The following is a 19,237-nucleotide window of genomic DNA, read 5'->3' as shown; positions in this document are numbered from 1 at the left end:
GTTATTGTGGGACTACAAGCAAATGTAGCCGAAATGTGCTCTTCAAAATGTATACACTTACTACACTGCTTCTCTTGTAGAGCAAGTAACTGTTATAAAACCCTTCTCGTTTCTGATAACATAGAAGACAGGGAGAAGGTCGAATCACCCTTATCAGTAGTCACCATCTAAAGGCGAGAAAGTGATGGAGGGTAGAAGCCCTGAAGATGAATTTCTCAGTATATTACAACTTTATATACAAGATTTTTAATCCTGCAAAAGGAAGTATACACTATACACTATTTAAAGAAGATGTTTTGTAGCCCTCCCCGAACTCTCCCCCTGACTATGTGCCTGATATCTAGAAAGGCCGTGAAACTAAGAATCTGCCGCAACTCCGCGCATGGCACGGATCTTTTTTCGCTCTCGCAGTTGGAATCACTACCGCCTGTTGAGAATCGAGCGTCGTTCCCGAGTGAGAGTTTCAGATGGCGTGAGTCCAGTAGTCGAAACGGTTGGAGCGAACCCGGGACCCCCGGCCGGCGTCCTGTGTCGTCACATTCGGCGCTTCGGGGGGGAAGTTCCCCCCCTTCCCCTCCGCTCTCTTTCGTTTTCGGCGAACTAAGAATAGCACCGCCAACCAGTCCGTCGGCAGTCTGCAGTTCGAGAGAATCGTGGATAGGAAGTTCTTGTGCGAGACAAGACATCACTTTCGGCGGACAAGTATTTATAAACAACTGCGGGGAACTCCGTTTGCTTTCGGATTTCGTCGCTCGGGGGGTTTATAGAAGAAGGAAAGGAAGCAGAAAGAAAAAAAAAGTTGTTTGTGGTGCCGTTATTAAAAGTTTGAAGATGACCATGGCAGAGCGGGAGGAGGAATTGAGAATGCTGGCTTCGCAGAAAGGACGCTCCGCCTCCATCTGCGCTCCGGGATTTTCTAGCATGGAGACTATCATGGTCGTGACGAGCGGCAGCGGGACTATAAGGTACGAGGACGGTTCGAACGAAGGTACACCAAAGGGGAGACGACGCCCCGCGGCGCGGTCCCAAAGTGCTAGAGTGGTCGGGGCGAAACCGCGCGTCAAGCGCCGCGAAGGCAACACGCTACAGTTGGAGAGCGCCGGTAGTGAACCGCGTTTACCCCCAGGCGACGAGGGCTCGTACAACCCTTTCCTCCGTAAAGTCCCCAGCACCGGTCGCCTCACGGCGGGCGTCCCTCCGATCACCACCACCTCCCCTAGCCCCGTGGAACCACCGTCGTATCTTCCCTTGGGCCCCGACGTCCACTCGGCGGACCTGTCCCCGAAGTTGCACCGCAGGGGGTCCGCCAAGCCCCCGATACCGGTCATAGCGACGCCCGAAGGTTCCCCCGCCGTCACCAGGAAGTCGCTGAAGTCGCCGTCCGGACGTTCGCCCGTCCGGTCGCCGTCCGGATCCACGCGGAGGGTCAACTCCATGAAGAGCCCTCGTAGATCTGGATACCTGGATGTTCCCGACGATTATCATTCACCCGCGGCGGATGAAGATGATGAATCGTACAGACTTCGTACCTTCAGCGTCACATCAAAAGGTAAGCCTATAACTTACTTGCGTTCGAACTCTTTCAGTGTAAGCTGGCCTCCCCGATGGCGCAGTGGTAGCGCCGTCGCCTTGTAATCAAGGGCAGGAGCGTATATTCTAGAGTAGCTAGGCTATTTGCGAAGCCTGAAGTCTAGAGAATAAAATACAGGAGAAAAATCGATCAGAAATTGTAAATAAAATTATTCATATTAGTGAGATGATGGGGATTCTGGAGTTGGCAACATGATTTCTTATGAGTTGGCAACCTGATTTCTTGTGAGTTGGCAACCTGATTTCTTGTGAGTTGGCGACCTGATTTCTTGTGAGTTGGCAAGCTGATTTTCTATGAGTTGGCAACCTGTTTTCCTATTAGTTGGCAACCAGATTTTCTTTGAGTTGGCAACCAGATTTCTTATGAGTTGGCAACCTGATTTCTTATGAGTTGGTAAACTTATTTCTATTCATAGCCTAGGACCACGTGACATAGTGAGATAGCCCAGACCTTGGACTCAGTATACGCCACTGATCAAGGGGTCCCGGGTTCGATCCCCGGTGGAGGCACATAATAGTTCGGATCCCACTTTAAGCTGTAGGTCCAGTCCCGATTAGCCTATCTGTGCATAAAGTGGACTTAAAGCACCAATTCAATCAATCTTTCAGTGCAAGGGGTGACCGCTGCACTTTTTGACACTCGGTGTAGTGCAGTGCAGGGTGCATCCCGCTGTCAGGCTGGTGCAAGGAAATGGCGTTCAACCAAGTAGACGGATAGCAGTGTTCAAGTTCTGAAGATTCAACAAATGCCTGTCTTCTGCTTTAAACGTTCATTTGATTAGCTACCACGCACCACGTGACCCTACACCACACACTGCAAACAGTTCAGACACCAAATCAACAAAGTAGGCGAGTAGGTGTTGCACTGTGTAACCAACTAGACGCTTGAGTGCAGAGAGAGTCAAAAAGTAGAGTGAACTGGACGAGGCTAGAAATCCTTACCTAGATTTTATGCAAGGGGTGTAAAAGCTCCTTTAGAGAGGTTTAAAGTGCACAGGACACACGACAAGGAGAGACAATGTAAAAGGCATGTGCTTCTCAAACATATCACACAGAAAACTAAATGCATCATACCGATTGATGCACTAAAGTGTGTTTTATGGCTTCTTCAAAGAATCAGATTCACATTCGATGCATTTGGGTGCATTTTTTCATGTCGTGAAAGAAACACCAAAGTGCATCGTTTGATTCAAGTGAGGATTTATTTCAGTCGAGCGAGATGCACTCCAATGCATCAGTTGATGCGTTTTGATGCACCAGACTGCATCCTTTTTGATGATACACTTTAACGTTTCGTCTGAGATACATAAACTCTGTAGCTCAGACCAAACGTTTAAGTGCATCATCCAAAAAAAATAGGAAGGAGGATCAAGGAACATCAATTGATGCATTGAAGTGCATCTCGACTGAAATAAATCCTCACTTGAATCAAATGATGCACTTTGGTGTTTCTTCCACGCCATACAAGAATGCACCCAAATGCATCAAATGTAAATTTGAAGAAGCCATAAAACACACTTTAGTGCATCAACATATGCATTCTGGTGCATCAATCGATATGATGCATTTAGTTCTCTGAGTCTATAACATTGGTTAAAACACTGTAAACCTCTTTCAACCGCAGACACTGGACTGCATTATGTAGAGTAACAAGACACTGGTGCAGGACTATAGTCAGTGTGTGAAGTAACGGGGGATGCCGGGATCCCTCCCAAACATTTCTGTCCCTGACAGGGATGTTTTTAGCACCCTGTAAGAAAATGGAATGCAAAGTATATAGTATGCCATTTCGTAACTATCTAACAAACACAATTGGACAATCATTAATCTCTATTAATGGTCCAGTCATCAAACATTTCCCTGCCGAAATGTGTTCTGCCGTGTGGATTAAAGAAGTACACCATTCTGCAACTGAACAAGCTCATCCAGCCGAGACAACAGCAGCTTCTTTTCCACTTAGGTTTTCATGGCAGAATACTGATATTTTGCAAGTATAAAGTGTTCACAAGACGCTTGTAGGTAGATTATATGGACATTAAATTTGAACTTGGGAATAGAATTTTGGTAAAGTTTTCGGTCTTACTAGTTCGATACAGGCCCGTAGCTAGAATTGATCCCGGGGGGGGGGGGCTCACAGATTATCAGGGGCTTTGTAAACCAAGTTGAACAATGTTAAATGAAGGTAAATTATGTGCATGTGTGTTATTAAGTTACATGAAATTTAGAAATATACAAAAACATCCCTTGACGTATTAATTGACTGCCATTGAAATCATCCTTTACTACACAACCCATACTACTTTTGATGATACAGATATATCACACAAGAAAAATGCACGATATTCAATCATAGTGCCTACTGTACATTCCATCCCTGGCCGAAGCAATGAAACTCCCCTTCGTTCCCAAAACTTGGGATATGTTGACCTTTGACGTAGATGCGGAGTGAATTTGCATGATGACATCAAAGTCACACATTTTTGTCTAAACGGGAGGTCGCAACAGGGACAGCAAAGGTGCAGGTAAAGAATGTAATAGCTGCTGTTTATGTTCTGTGAATTTATCCTTTACCAAGCTGTGAGCAAAAATAATATCTGCTGTCTACATTTTCACTCTTCACTGCAAACAAATTATACAAAATAGTTTTACCTAATGTCAAGAGGGCTGACGGCAGTTCCAGGGAGCTCAGCCTGACTGGCTATGGGCCTGGTTCGATAACTTTATTTGTGTATGAGATTGGGTTTTCTTAGAATGTACACTAGTGTCCAAAATTAGAGCAACAAACAGAAATCCTTTCCTCGTGTGATTTTTTTTGTTGATAAATTTGTCAAGTTTAACCGGTTGCTATCGTGATTTTTTTGTTGATAAATCCTGTCAGGGGTGCGCACAGTGGGGTTTTATGGCGCACGTTGCGCCATCGAGATTTTTTGGGGGGATTTTTCGCTTCAAATAATATAAAATTCAACATGTATATCTTTTCCAAAATATATGTAAAAATTTTACACCTTAAATGCACCATGTATAATCCATTAGATGAAGAAATGAAAGTGTTTAGGGCATTATCGAAAGGGGGGTATCGAACCGCTATTTATTAGGCCTTATTCTGAGGGGGATTCTGAATTAAACTTTGGGGGGGGGGGGCAGTATCCAACTCTAGGTCTTAGATTATGGCGAGCGAGGGGGATTGAGCATTAAATCGAAGGGGGTATCCAATTCTTGTGTATTACTATTGTCTTAGACTGTTGCGGAAATTCTGGTGTGCAGACTGAGAATTATTTTTTTAGAGGAGGCAATATCTACTCTTCAATATTAACAGTAAGTCTAAAATTGGCATGGAAATTTTGGTGGTATAGGATTGAGTATTAAATTTAAAGGGGGAAATAGGAAGCTCTTGATAAAGTGTTAAATCTTAGATTATCAAGGAATGTCTGTAGTGGAGAGAGAGTTCGAACATTACATTTTGGAGACTGTATTTAGCGATAAGGCGTCCACACGTTTTCGACCCCGAATGTGCGAAAGGAAAAGCTGGAAAAGGAAAAGACTAAATATCTCGGCATCTTAAGAAAGTATTGACACTCCATTAAATTAATATTCTTCAAAGCCTGCAAAGAAATGGATGTAAAAATTTTCTTGCTCGCTTTGCTCGCAATAATTTGTTGCTACGATCTGTGTTTGGCGCTTTAATGAGATGAATATGAAGTTTTTATACAAAAGCTGCATTACAAGACAAGCGATATTCTCGATTCATTGATTTGTTTTTTTTAAGTCCACTTTATGCACTCTAAGGCTAATCGGGAATGAACCTACAGTTTAAAGTGGGATCCACGCGATATTCTCGATTATGATGAACGATTTTAGGGGTGGTCTTGAGTGATGGCACCCCTGTTTAGGGAGGAGGGGCTCAATTATAATGTTCAGTAAAGCTAAGGGAAAAAGTTACTTTCGGTAGACACGCTGTCGTAATTAAATATTTTGTGGGGATTACGATATGGTTCAAGGGCGCGAATGATATGATTTGGGGGAAACGGATGACATGATTTTGGGGGGATGCGCCATTGGCTTTGGGGGGGGGGGTGATGGGCACCCCTGAATCCTGGCACATTAAGGTTAGTTTATTTTCTATCTTAAACCAGTTGTCTATAACATCATAAATATTACTATCACCTGATCGTATTATGTGGTCAAATGGACACACAGGAAAGAATTTCCGTTTGTTGCTTTAATTTTGGACATTAGTAAAAATATGCTGTTTCTACATTCCGTGTAAATGTTTTAAGATTTAATAAACTAGGTAAGAATACTCTAAGATATGTAGCTTCTAAAGTACTTAGAGCCGCAAGGCAGCAGTTTAGTTTACTGACTGGTAATACATTCAAATTCGTACAAAAAAAAGCTACCTCTCCAAACGAAGTTTCAAATCTCCAGTGAGTGTCCCCCCCCCCCTCCCACACACAAATGACATGTTTTCTACAAGTTAAATTATTTCAGACATATATTTAATGGAAACGCAATGTAAAGTAATGGAAACTTGGTCCCTATCCAATGCTTCATGAATCTTAACGTAGGCTATATCCACTGGTGTACGCAGGATTTTCTTTCGGAGGGGTTTGGAATTGTAAATGTGGATGTCACATATCTGCGTTCTAGCTGGCGGACAAAATATTTCGTAAGTACAATTTTGTAATCTTCATTTTAAAATCTTTTCCAACTAAAATCATAACCGGGTGTCATTTAACACATTGACTGCCACCGTGTAACTGAAAATGTATCTCTTCTGGGCCAATCCGATTTTCTTGTTACTGACCGACTGTGAATGAAATGTGTATGCATAATATCTCAATACAATTGAAATTAAGCCAATTGTTGAGGTTTTTGTGGTGTGTATGCATTTCTATACACGCGGCGTAGGTTTTCAATTTGACGTTGTATGCCACGTGTATATGATTTCATACACGTAATTATTCGCTTTGTGTTACCACATTTTGTCTTGTTCTTTCCGAATATCACGTTGTTTTAAAATTTTGTGGTGATCAAAGTACCAAAATTATCAGACTACTGGAGCACTAGTGCTTTGTTTGATTTTCCTCTTCCCCGAAGTATAATGAGTAGAAACAGATTTGAACTGCTTCTACGAATGTGGCATTTTGCAGACAATTCACGTGCTGTCCCTAATGATAGATTACATAAAATTACGAACATCACCAACAAACTCATTTCACAATTCCAAGAAATATACACACCAGGGGAAAAATATTGTATCGACGAAAGTATGATAACATGGCGGGGAAGACTTTCATTTCGGCAGTACATCCCTTCCAAAAAGAATAAATACGGAGTGAAAGTTTTCAAGTTGTGTGCCAGCAGGGGCTATACATGGAACATTATTCTTTATGTTGGAAATATAAACGGCCGGTAACATGTCAGTTCCTGAAACTGTTGTGTTACAGCTTCTAAAAGATCTTCTCGGTGAAGGCCGGCGTCTTTACACAGATAATTATTACACCAGCGTTCCTCTTGCTTACCTTGCCATTGACAATAATACCCATCTGATCGGTACAATTAGGTCTAACCGTAAATATTTGCCAGCAGATGTTGTTCAAGATAAATTGAGGAAAGGTGATATTGTAGGAATGGAAACTCAGGAAGGTGTGGCTATTCTGAAGTGGAAAGATAAGAGAGATGTGTTAGTTCTATCTACAGCTCACTCTGCTGAAGAGGTAACTGTAACAGAAAGACGTGGTTCAGGAATTAGAAAGCCTACCGCAATTATTGATTACAATACTATAAAAGTCCTTCATTGACGTAAGTGATCAATTCGCTTCATACGGGAATGCTCTGCGAAAGACTACAAAATGGTACAAGAAAGTTATTATTGAATTTATATGGGGAACGGCTCTCGTGAATTCCTCCATTCTCTACAGTGACTGCATCCAGTCCAGTAACATACACATAAATGAATTCAGGAAACTTGTAATCCTAAATATTTTTTCTGAACAATTACCCCCTGGACAGCAAACTCACTTTACCTGTGCAACAAGGCAGATAAACTCAAACTCATCACTTGATAAACAAAGTAGGGGATAATGGAAGAAAGAAGCAAAGACGCTGTGGACATTGCTACAAAATCTATGGCAGATGTGGAAATTTTGACTCGACAGGGAGGAAGTTTGCCAGGTGGGTGAAGACAGTATTTGACAAATGTCCCAAAAATCCTTCATGTGCCGGGAGTGTTTCAACAAAAATCATTGAACTTCCAAAGTGTTCGGTATAAAATATGTCATCCTTATATCTATCTATATATCTACAAGGAACATAAGTTTACAAAAAAAAATATTATATAACGAATCGTTTTGTAAGAATTATGATGTACTAGCAATGTATTCCATAATGTATAATCGTTTGCTGTAAATTCCAACCAGAAAAAAAATGTATTTACACATTTACCCTTCTCTTTTAGTTGTCAATACATTTGTACTAGTGAAATGAATACGTAAGCGTAAATAAAGTTTTGAAGATTTTTTTACTCTTGTAAGACATTACAGAAATTAAAATTATTACTGCCCCATCTTAGCTGTACGCCACGGCTATTTAACAGTCATATAGTTTTGCTTGAACTGTGTATGCGTTTCCATGCACGCGGCCAAGAATCAGGTTCTTGTTTGTGTATGGAGTAGCATACACGTGGCCCAGAAACAAGAAGCCATGTGTATGACATATCATACACACGGCAGTCAATGTGTTAAAGGTCAATTTGCATTTGTCACTGGTCTTTCCAGAGCTATTTTCTACTTTCATTTTAAATTTTGATTTTCTCAAAATTTTGGGTAGCCCCATCAGCTCCTCTTTTGCGTACGCCACTACAGCACTGCTCTGGTGTGTGGACTCGCAGCCTGTAATGCTCCGTGGGACTCGTGTTGTGTTCTGCGCGAGTACGACGCGAGGGGTTCCGGGTTCGAATCCCGGCCTGTACATGTATGTTTGTGAGTGTCCCATCATATAATCACTCATCCCCATCTTCGCAATTTAGCCAATAGAGTGGTACGAGAAGCGAAGTAAAATAAAGCAAATCAATCAATTAATCAATCAATCGTGTTGTGTCTTGTCCATAAGTGTTTGTGCGTTGCCTCATCCATTTCATCTTATCACCTTTAATCCTCATCTTCGCGATTAGCTAAACGCGAAGTAAAGTGAGAGGAATCAATCAATCTCTCATTGACGATGCTTTCAAATACTTTTTGTGTGTGATTGACCATAGCTCTCTCAATTTGTGACTCACCTGTGAAGGAAATTCTATTATTTCACTCATGGGCATCGACTTAAGAACACTTTCTGTTCCCGAAAAGTATCTCAAGGAGAAGGGGGGGGGGGGGCGAGTAACTTGGCTGCAATATTCACTCTGAATTGGGAATTTTGAAATTTTAAGCGGACACATGAAAATACAGTATCAAAAACATCGGCAAGCTCTCTCTGTTCTGCCGTATATGTAATGCTATTTTAAGAGTTCGGCACATTTTTATGTAATGTGCAGATTTTAATATTCCCAGACGCCTTGTCCATGTTGGGAGATAACTGTTTTAAACCATGTTTTTAGATTTTTTGAGACTCGCGGACCTTTTGCCTTGTCTGTGAGGTAAATATTTTAGCTCGTTCTTGCCTTTCCAATGTGTTGCGTGATTTCTGTGCAGTTCAGGTCTCTTTATAGCCTTGCACTTTCATATTTTTCCAAGGAGCTTTTGCACCCCGTTCTTAAATATCTAACTAAGGATTTTACATAGGGGTTGTCTCCCCGTATATTGTGAAGCGTGCAAAATAGCTGACGCACCCATTCATTCATTCTCATAATCTCAGTGGAGTTACAGAGAAGATTAATTACAATACATTAGCGCGCGAGGCAGGGGATACCAGCTGAAGAAATGACAAAACAAAGCGGTCTTACACACGCACACACACGATGCGTGTTATAGAGGTTGCCAATTTTGTTCCTCATAACTAGGGAAAGATTTTAAGGTGTAAAATTCTGGTTGGGTAAGGAAATAAAGGAGGTTCTGAAAATGTTTTAAAAAAGGTGCAGATAAAATGCCTTACTCAAGGCACTCTTTTTCTGCGCCTTCTGTATATAATGCGCGCGGACCGCAGAGAGAACTAGTTCTTTCGAATAGCTTTTGTTGAAGAGATATTCATATAGAATATCTCACGCTCTTTTTTCTTCATTTTTCTCCCTTCTCCTCTCCTCTTTCTCTCTTGTCCTTTCCACTCTTTCTAACACCTTCTTCTATTCTTTGTTTAACTTCAGTCCCCCATTCCAGTTCATTATGTCTTCTTCACCTTTCTTCTCTATTTCCTTGGCTTCCTTCCATTTTCTCACTAGCATTCTCTTCTCCCTTCCTATCTGCTTAGCCTCATCCCACTCTATGTCATGTCCTGTTTCTCTCGTGTGTTTAAATATTGCATTTCTCTCTCTTTTAAGTCGTACATCATCCCTATGTTGTTTCAACCTGTCTTTCAGCCTTTTTTTTTCGTTTCTCCTATGTACACACTCTGACATTCTTTACATTTCACTTCGTAGATAATCCCTTCCTCTTCCTCTTCTCTGTTCTCCTTTTTCTTGCTTGCATTCTTCGCTATTCTTAAGATGCTTCTCCCTCCCTTCCTGCAAGTTTTAATTCCCGCTTTTCTAAGCACTTTGCATATCTTTTCTGTGGTCTTCCCCATACTCCTTATTCCAAACCTTTTGTCTTTTTCTTTCTCTTTCTCTTTGGTTATTTTTTTTGCCCCACTCTGTATAAAGATCATATGTGCCAGTGTTTGTAAAGTAATATTTTAAAAGTAACTGAGTTACAGTAACTGTAAGTTACTTTTAGAGTTACTTTATCCTGTAAATTTTCTTGCAAAAGCCCACAAACAATGATCATAAGTATAATAAAATAAATACATAAAGACTTACATGTGCTTTATTTATGTTTCTGGTGCATAATACAAGTCTTCATGTATTTATATTATTGCAACAAGGAATAGCTTGCTTCATTTCAATGGTTATTAATTTTTCTCGTTCCAAATTAATGCAGGGATACACGAAAAATATACTGAAATCTTTCTGCGTTATTAGAAATGACGAATTCCAAATTAACCATGGTTGTTCTAAATTTAGCATGCAACGAAGCTTACCTCATGCGGTTCAACGAAAATCCTTTCACCTTGGCATCCGGAGAATACACATAGTTGGAAACAGAGTTGCCAAATTTAGTTCTTCCCTCATGTTACAAATTTTCAAGTTAATAACGTTACTTTTATTTTAAAAAAGTAACTTTGTTACAGTTATAGCTACTTACATTGCAAAGTAACTTGTTACAGTTAGAATTTCTCAAAACTTTCAAACACTGCTATGTAGAGTGCTTCTATTCTGAAAAAGACAAAAAGGCAGTGTTGCAAACTAAACATATCCCGTTGTTGCAGCATCAACAGAGACAATTCAACACAGGTAACGGCCGAAGTATAAATCAAGTAGAAACCAGGGCAGGTTGCCCGGTCGGTAGAGAAAAGGCATGGTTTTCGAGAGATCAGGGATAGTGTCCTGGTCAAGCCTCCATTTTTTTTGCTTAAATTTCTATTCGATGTGTACCGAATCATAAGGTAACGCCATAATGTTGTTTCTTAATCCGTGTAATTTAAAATAGACTGTCCAAAACTAGTGCCAAACGAGTGAGCAGTTCTGTTGGGTTCAATATTGCATTTACCATTGCCACAAACCGATTCTCGGTAAACTTTCCAAAATACAAGAAAGGTTGGAATGTAGGCTCTCCAAGATTGCGTCGTTGTCTTGCAATGAAGGGGTCACGGACACATAGAGGTTCGGATCCCACTATTAACTGTAGGTCCAGTCCCGATTAGCCTTTCTGTGCATAACGTGGACTTATAAAAACACAAACAAGCAAGGTTTTGCTCTTGAGTATTGTGAGTGAGATCTATCCCACTTGTGAATTGATTAAGGAGAAAAATGTACAGACGAATAATGATTCATATCTTGCTAGTTTTTAAAACTAGGAAGTCGACTCATATTAGAGATGCTGAAAGTACATGCAAGCAAAAAAGAAGGGGGGGTAGTACACGGTAGCAGACCCCTGGAGGTTAGAATGAGGAAGACACACAACATTACTATGTGGTTGAAAAGGGACAGCAGGGTGTCTATCAAAATAACATATCCAAAATTCTTGACTTTTACATGACCTTTCCTCCCTTTTTAGTATCATTTATTTAATCACCCCCTATACTTAAGTATACTTGGAAATTAAGAAAATATATACTTTTATTCAATGGAAATAACCCACCACGAGGTCGGTGAAGATGAAAACTTAAGCTCTACTTTAACGGGAGATTTAGACTTTCTTTAATTATGCATGTAAAAATTAATGCATCAGACTTCATTCTGGATGGAGAATGGACACATTATTTTATTTAATATTTTTACAAGTAATTCTTAAGAATCAAAATAAACAAATCTTAGCCACAACTCAATATAATTTTAGATTTACAAATATTAAATTTTATCAAATCCCAGTACAGGTATATAACAATGTAAATTCATTACTGTAATAAAAATAACAAAAATTCTTGCTCACAAGCATAATTTCTTGACTTCTTTGACTGGTAGACATCCTGTAGAGTGACCCGAAATGATGCGGACTCTCTGGATATGAACACACGAATTAGTTTGAAATCGCGTCTACTGTGATGTTACGCCACTACGGACAGTTGCTTCAAAATAGAGCGGCTTGTGCCCTTGCATGGTGCCACGAGTGCCTTCTCGCTGGCCTCAGTCTTTCAGCGTCCGGGACACTTGCCACCTCTGCCCCTTCCTTGCTACGGCTCTGCCAGATAAGATCAAAAAATTAATAAGACATTGGTTAAATCGATTTTTGCTAGGAAACCATAGATGCTACAAAGATTAACTTTTTCTATAATTAATTCCTAGTCCAATGCTAATTCATTACACTGTGGATTATCCTCATTAAAAATTCGTTAGAATTCTGTAACCAATAAACCGGCCAATGCAGTGATTGGTTATCGCGGTTACGTACTAAATGCGGCTGCAACTTTTTTTTATCTTGTAGAAAGTACACTGATGAGTTACTACCAAAAGTGGCCATTAGATGGCGACAAAATCCGGATTTCAAATTATCCGATGTCCGTTTCGAATGTAACGGATAATCCGCATATCCGGATAGTATGGATATCCGGATAGTACGGATATCATTACCTGTTTAATCTCGGGACAACACCTCTCACACGTTTATTTCGTCATTTTTAACATTCATATTTATTTATTGTGCATTGCGAAACATTGTTTAAGGTAGGATTTTGCTTTTCTCACGAAAATAATTTCAATTTTTCACATTACGAGTAAATATTGTTCTTACTTCTTTCGCTTCCGTAACACACAGTATGGCGGGCACAGCTTGAGTAGCGTCGTGGATCAGTGGGTATACAGTGTTTCCAACATTCTTAACCGAAAAATGCCCCACAAACCATTCACGCATAGCCCCACAAACCATTCACGGTAAGGTTAGGTTAGGCAAACATAGTTAAAATTTGGAGTCATAGTAATATCAGGAATGTATATTCCGTTTTTTCATCTTCTTGCAAAACAACGGCGTGGTTGGAAACACTGACAGGAGGTTACGTCATCAAACGTACGCAACATCCGGTTCACGTAGAGGAAGCAAATAGAAGCAACGGCAATTGTGCGTGGGAGATATATTTTTCTTCAAAAATACATGAATTCCCGGTAAAATACATTCAACGATGAAAGAAAATACCTCCACGATCTTTCAAAATGCTAGAGAAACTCATTTCAGTAAATACTTTCTTCTGTAAAAATGAGGAAATACGTTGGCCCGAGATCCAACTGTTACTCGGATATCTGGGTATCCGATTTGATGAAGAATTTGTAGAAAATCCGCAACACTAAAATGACGAATAAAAGATTGATTGATTGATATGTTGTTTTAAGTCCACTTTATGCACAGTTAGGCTAATCGGGACTGGACCTACAGTTTAAAGTGGGATCCGAACCACTTGTGCCTCCACCGGGTATCGAACCCGGGACCCCTTGATTACAAGGCAACGACGCTACCACTGCGCCATCGGGGAGGCCTCGACGAATAAAAGAATATGTGGATAGCCCGTAAAAGGGATAAATCATAAAACTGGATGAAACACACATTCGGATATCGGAAATTTGGGATAATTAGGATAATCCGGTTGTCGTCCGAATAATCCATATATATCTGGATATCAGAATATAAGGTGTAACACAGTACGTACTCGAGTGCTCTCTACGCTTCTTGTTGTTTGACAGACAATGACGTAACAAGACACGCTCAGAAACGCAAAAGCCATATTAGTACCACAAGGAGTGTTTTGTTACACCAATTCTGCGTGGAGTATGTTTTATGTTCACTTTATGTACAGATAGGCAAATAGGAACTGTGGGTTACGGACAACAATGTGCCTTCACTGGGTATCGAACCGTGGAGATCTTTATTATATGTCGACGACCACTGCGCCATCGTGGAGGCCCACCAAGTCTTGTCTACTTGGTGTTAATTTGCACCGAATCTTTTACAGTGTAAAATTTCATTTATCCTTGCTCACAATGCTATTAATGGTGGTTTCAATGGAACGAATGAAAACAAATCTGTTGCAATTGTATCTATCCTCTATCCAATGTCAGAACGGAGCTAATGTAAACAAAAGCACGTGACTTCTGAGAAATGTTTCCTTTCATATGTTTTAGTTCTGGTCTCATTGGTCCATGAATACATTCGCAGCAGCTACAAGGTTTCACAACCTTAATATTACAGCTAAGTTGAATGATATGGCTTTATATCACATGCACTATATTGCTCTACAGCTGCCTTTGGAACAGCCAATAGGTTTTCTCACAAGCCATGTGTATTTGTTTACACTGACTTTGTTCCTACAGCGGATGCAGATTAGATTGTCCTTTTTATTCCAGTAGAGTTACGCGCACATTCGTTTTCCCGTAGCATTTGCAACGTCAATAAGCGCGATTGTTGTGAATCGGTGACGCACGAAAGTTGGAGTAAATTGAGCTGAACCAGGAAGATTAATTGGCGTCACAATAAAGTTGACATTCGCGTCGCGTGTCGGCGTTTCTCTGCGGTCTACTTCACTGCGGATTAAGCGTGTGCTTTCGCCATGTGGGCTGTTGGCGTGAAATTCCACTTGACGTTGGTTAAAAGCGCTGCTTTTTCGGTACGTTTCTGGACGGTGGATCGCTAGATATCAATTTGCGAAACTGTACGGCGCGGCATTCCTTGTTCGGATTACAAGTGACTTTTCTATCTTTGGAATACAGTAGTGCGCGAATTTTTGGTACTTTTTAAAATTTATTTATTTATTTGAAAAAATCCTGAATACAGATAAAATCCATTTTATATCAGTATATCAACGAAGCCGTGTCGCTTGCGCCGAGGCTTCTTATCGGTTCATTTCCGCCGCGACATATGTCAAGACCTTCCTTGGTGGGTTTTCCCACAATCCGGAGTGTCATTACCGCCACGCGCTCCTGTGTTTATGACGTTGCACAGCTGCAGCTGTGTTTATCTTCGATTGAAAAGGAAGGTGATTGTAAGATGAAAGTATATATGAGGGATCTACATTGGGAAATTAGTAGTTATGTAAAACTGAGACTTGTAAGAGACGACAAGATGGCTGAGAATATGAAAATATGAATACATCGAAATGGACAAATGTGTTGAGTGTGTTCTTTCGAAGTACAGAAGCTCAGGCGATCTTCGAGGATGCCTTCGAGCATTTGCATACCTACAAGAATTCAAATAACGTTTGTACTGTTCTTGTGCAAGTGTATCGAAATATTGTGTTTTTATATACGTAGCTATTACTTATATAATGTTTGCAAAACATAACACTGTATTTACAATGTTTGTTGACTATTAACGGTAAATGATTAATAGTTAATAGGCTGATGCTGATTTATGTATTTTGTGTTGTGGAATAAAATTGATACAAGTAATCCTGTGTCACGTCTTTTGAAATAAGTAAAGAAAAGTCATATTTGACTGTGGATAGGTTTAACATTTCAGTGTAAACACAGGTGTGCAACGTCATAAACATACGTTTGATTTTATGTTTTAAGTTCACTTTATGCACTATACACCATGTGCCCATAAACACACGTGCGCGCGGCGGTGATGACACTCCGGATTGTGAGAAAACCAGCGAAGGATGGTTTTGACATATGTCACGGCGGAAATGAACCGATAAGAAGCCTCGGCGCAAACGACACGACACCTATATCAACAGAGAAAAAAGGAAATTAACAAATGGGAAGCACGGGCACACATATATAACAAGAATAAAAGCGATAACAATTAGGGCACAACAAATATTAATTATTCTTAGGTTGTTTGATACACGCCGTTCTGAAAACCTGCTTGGATAGATGGAAGCCTGGAAGATCGTTTAATGAATTGTACCTGGTTTGTAACCTATACAGAAGTGATCCTTGCTCTAGTGATAGCCTTGGAACTTTTGTGTAAAATAAGTTGTTCCATTTGCTGTTGGTACGTGGGATCCGTATGTGAAGTTCATTCATTGTCCAATCATAATTCGGTATAGAAATGTTAAATCTGTAACTTGACGGCGAAGAGAAAATCGTGAATTTGTAGAGTGGCTGGAATTTCGTGTTTGGGAAAGGTTTGCAAGGGCTGGACATCTATGTTTTACTATTCTGAGCAAAAAATTACTACTTTGTCTGTTCTCCTACTATTGCTATCACAGGCCATTGACCAAATACAGGAACCATATTCAAGAATAGGTACAACGCACGTTGTAAAGTAGGTCGTGAGGGCAGAAACATGTGTTAAATCTGTAAATTAATCCAAGGGGTTTCATGACTTTAGAAGTTATATAATATTCATTGCTTTGTTAGAAACGTTTAAAAATATTGTCGTTGTTAAATCATAATTTCTCATATAAATCGATGTCATGTACATTTATGTGAATTTTCCCCCTTTTATCACATCTTGCTTTAATGGTAGGATGAACAGTTTGTGTCAAGCCAGACGCGAGGACCCTAAACTGTTCCTCCCCCAATGTGAGCCGGGGAAAGAGGTATGTACGCCTGATGGTCGTAGGAGAAAACTTAGCATTATTTTACTTGTTCTCTTGGAAATATCAAACTTCGGATTGCACAGAAGAACACATGAACGGAAAGAGCTCAGGTTAAAGATTCGATTCGGTTTTTTTTATAGTAGCAGGGCCCATTCCGACGATATTGAAATGAATGCACAACTGGTGTGAAATTGTCACTCTTCACCTTAAATATCCTGTTTTCAAAAGGAGTATTCCTATACATTGGAACTTATTTATTTATAACAGACACCAATGGGGAACGTAAATATGTCCGTTACCGTTTATTGGAAATAAACTTACAATGCTACAAAAAAAAAGAAATCTGATGTTTTATGTATTTAAATGCTTATAATATCTTCTAAGTTCGACAAACAAAACTTACCATGCATGTAAATTTCCCATATTTATTTCTACTGCACGTACAGTCAGTGGCGCCGATTGGGGGGGGGGGCACTTGCCCCTCCACTTTTGCCCGCACTATGCTAAACCTTATCTATCAAAAGAAAAGTAAACTGTCCTAGCCCCACCTCGCAGTTTAGGCATCTTGCCCCCCCCTCACCCCCCAGTTCTGGAAGCCAGTCGCTGCCACTGCGTACAGTTATGCAAAATATCTTTGTTCGGAAGTGAAGCGCGCGCACACACACATACATACACACACCCACCGGTACGAATCGTAATCCATAATTTTTGCAATAACTCGCTCGGGAAAGAACCTCGGTTGATCGACCAATGCGCTCGGCTAGTGTTTATTATCACAAACGGTCTCCGAACCCTTTTCCATGTTTTCCAAGCCAGGACGCGGCTTTATAATCGATTTCTTGTTGGGAGTCACACTCGGGAAAAACCTACGCAAACATGTCTTGCGTAACGCCACACGTGTTCGTTTGCCACTTCCGTTGTTCGCCATTTAACCTCTCTCTCTCTCTCTCTCGTCTACTTTCAAAGATTTCTTCCTCTGGGAGGAGTTGCATTGAACTCAGTGACGTTGGCAAAGCACTTTGGGATAGAGGGAGAGGGGTAGAGAGAAATAGGAGATATAGGGAAAACAGAGATGGGGAAAACATAGAGAGAGGAAAAAGTGATAGAGAGAGAGAGAGAGTAGAGAGGGTAGAAAGTAAAAGAGAGATAGGGATATATGAAGAGAGGCCTAGATGGGGAAGATAGAGGGTAGAGAGAAAAATAGAGATTGGAAGAGAGAAAAAAAAAGAGATATAGGGGAGAGACAGAGATGGGGAAGAGAGAAAGAGACGATATAAAGAAATACAGAGAGAGACAGATGGGAAGAGAGAGGGGGAAGAGAAAAAGTGAGATAAAAGAAATTGGGAGAGCGAAATACAGGAATAGAGAAAGAAAGTGAAAGATAGGAAGAGACAGAAAGTGAGAGAGTGACAATGAGGGAAGAGAAGGAAAGGAGAGAGTTAAAGGAAAATAAAGAGAGAAGAGAATATATCTGTAACGATATGTATGTCTCAATCTCATGTAGTTGAGATTGATAGTTACTTAAAAGTGTAGAGTTTATGTTGTTTACGCGATATCTCATTAATTAAATAACCATTTCCTCTCTAATTACATCTATTCCTCTTCTATATTTATTAGTTATTAAGTGAAAACCGTGTAATTTTGTGTGCCTTTTTATGCTGTATATCTAATGTTTTCGGCAAGCTTCGTATCCCAATCACAAATGCTAACTGGAATGTTACACGAATGCTTCTGTGCAAAATACTGTCTGCTGTAAAAAATGTAAGATTTTTGGACGCATTTAAGCTTGCAAAAAAAGTGCTAAGAAAATGCTTCCGTCTAAACCAGCCCTATTGAATTTTGAAAAACTTATTGGAATTCGCCTTAGTTTCAACTTTTTTTTGTTTGTTTTTTGCATACCAAAAGTTTTTATTAATTGTGCAGTTTCACCTAAGAATGAGTTGCGGAGGCATTCGGGTGACAATAAAAACGGGCCCCGCGCGCACTTTTTGCGATATCTCCTACATCCATTCACAAATCACCCTTATTTTGCAGGACATAGCAGATGCAACGCCTTTGAACACAACTAGACCTCAATGGAAGCTCGAGCAAAAAATATACTTCGTGAAACATTACTATGAGACAGGCTCATCCATGAAAATCCAGTAGACTTTCATCATCAGTTCGAATGTGAGAAGGTCCCCCCCTCCAAAAGCAGAATACAGACCTAGGTGGACCACTTTGAGAAGTTTGGGACTGTGGAGAACCTCAATGCAGCAAGTGAAAACCGTCCAAGACACTCAAGACGTCCCAGGAAGCGTACAGCCGAGCTGGTCGAGAGAGTCAGTTCAGCCAAGTCCGAGACGCTCTGTGCGCAAAACTTTCAAGAGTGAGCTACAGACCCTCTATCCGCCGCTTATGAGAAAGTTCTGGTTCCAGCAAGATGGAGCAAGCTCTCACATCTCAAACCTGTCCCGAGTTTGACTGAAAGAGAACTTTGGAGGTCGTGTGA

At 40.4% G+C, this 19,237-nt stretch overlaps 1 protein-coding gene across 1 annotated transcript in view; it reads left to right on the top strand.

Moving 5' to 3' along the window:
* Positions 1-482: 482 nt before the first annotated feature.
* The window catches only part of Rgk3 (Rad, Gem/Kir family member 3), a 373,612-nt gene continuing 354,857 nt past the window's right edge, over positions 483-19,237 (top strand). Inside the window, exon 1 of the mRNA XM_083129416.1 lies at positions 483-1,549. Within this exon, the coding sequence (XP_082985542.1) occupies positions 832-1,549 (718 nt within the window). The 5' untranslated portion in view covers positions 483-831. The remainder of the gene's footprint in view (positions 1,550-19,237) is intronic.

Source organism: Lepisma saccharinum, chromosome 1, assembly GCF_977018435.1.
Source record: "Lepisma saccharinum chromosome 1, izLepSacc3.1, whole genome shotgun sequence".
NCBI lineage: Eukaryota > Metazoa > Arthropoda > Insecta > Zygentoma > Lepismatidae > Lepisma > Lepisma saccharinum.
Note: the sequence above shows the minus strand (reverse complement) of the source record. Positions and strands in the feature narration are given on the sequence as shown.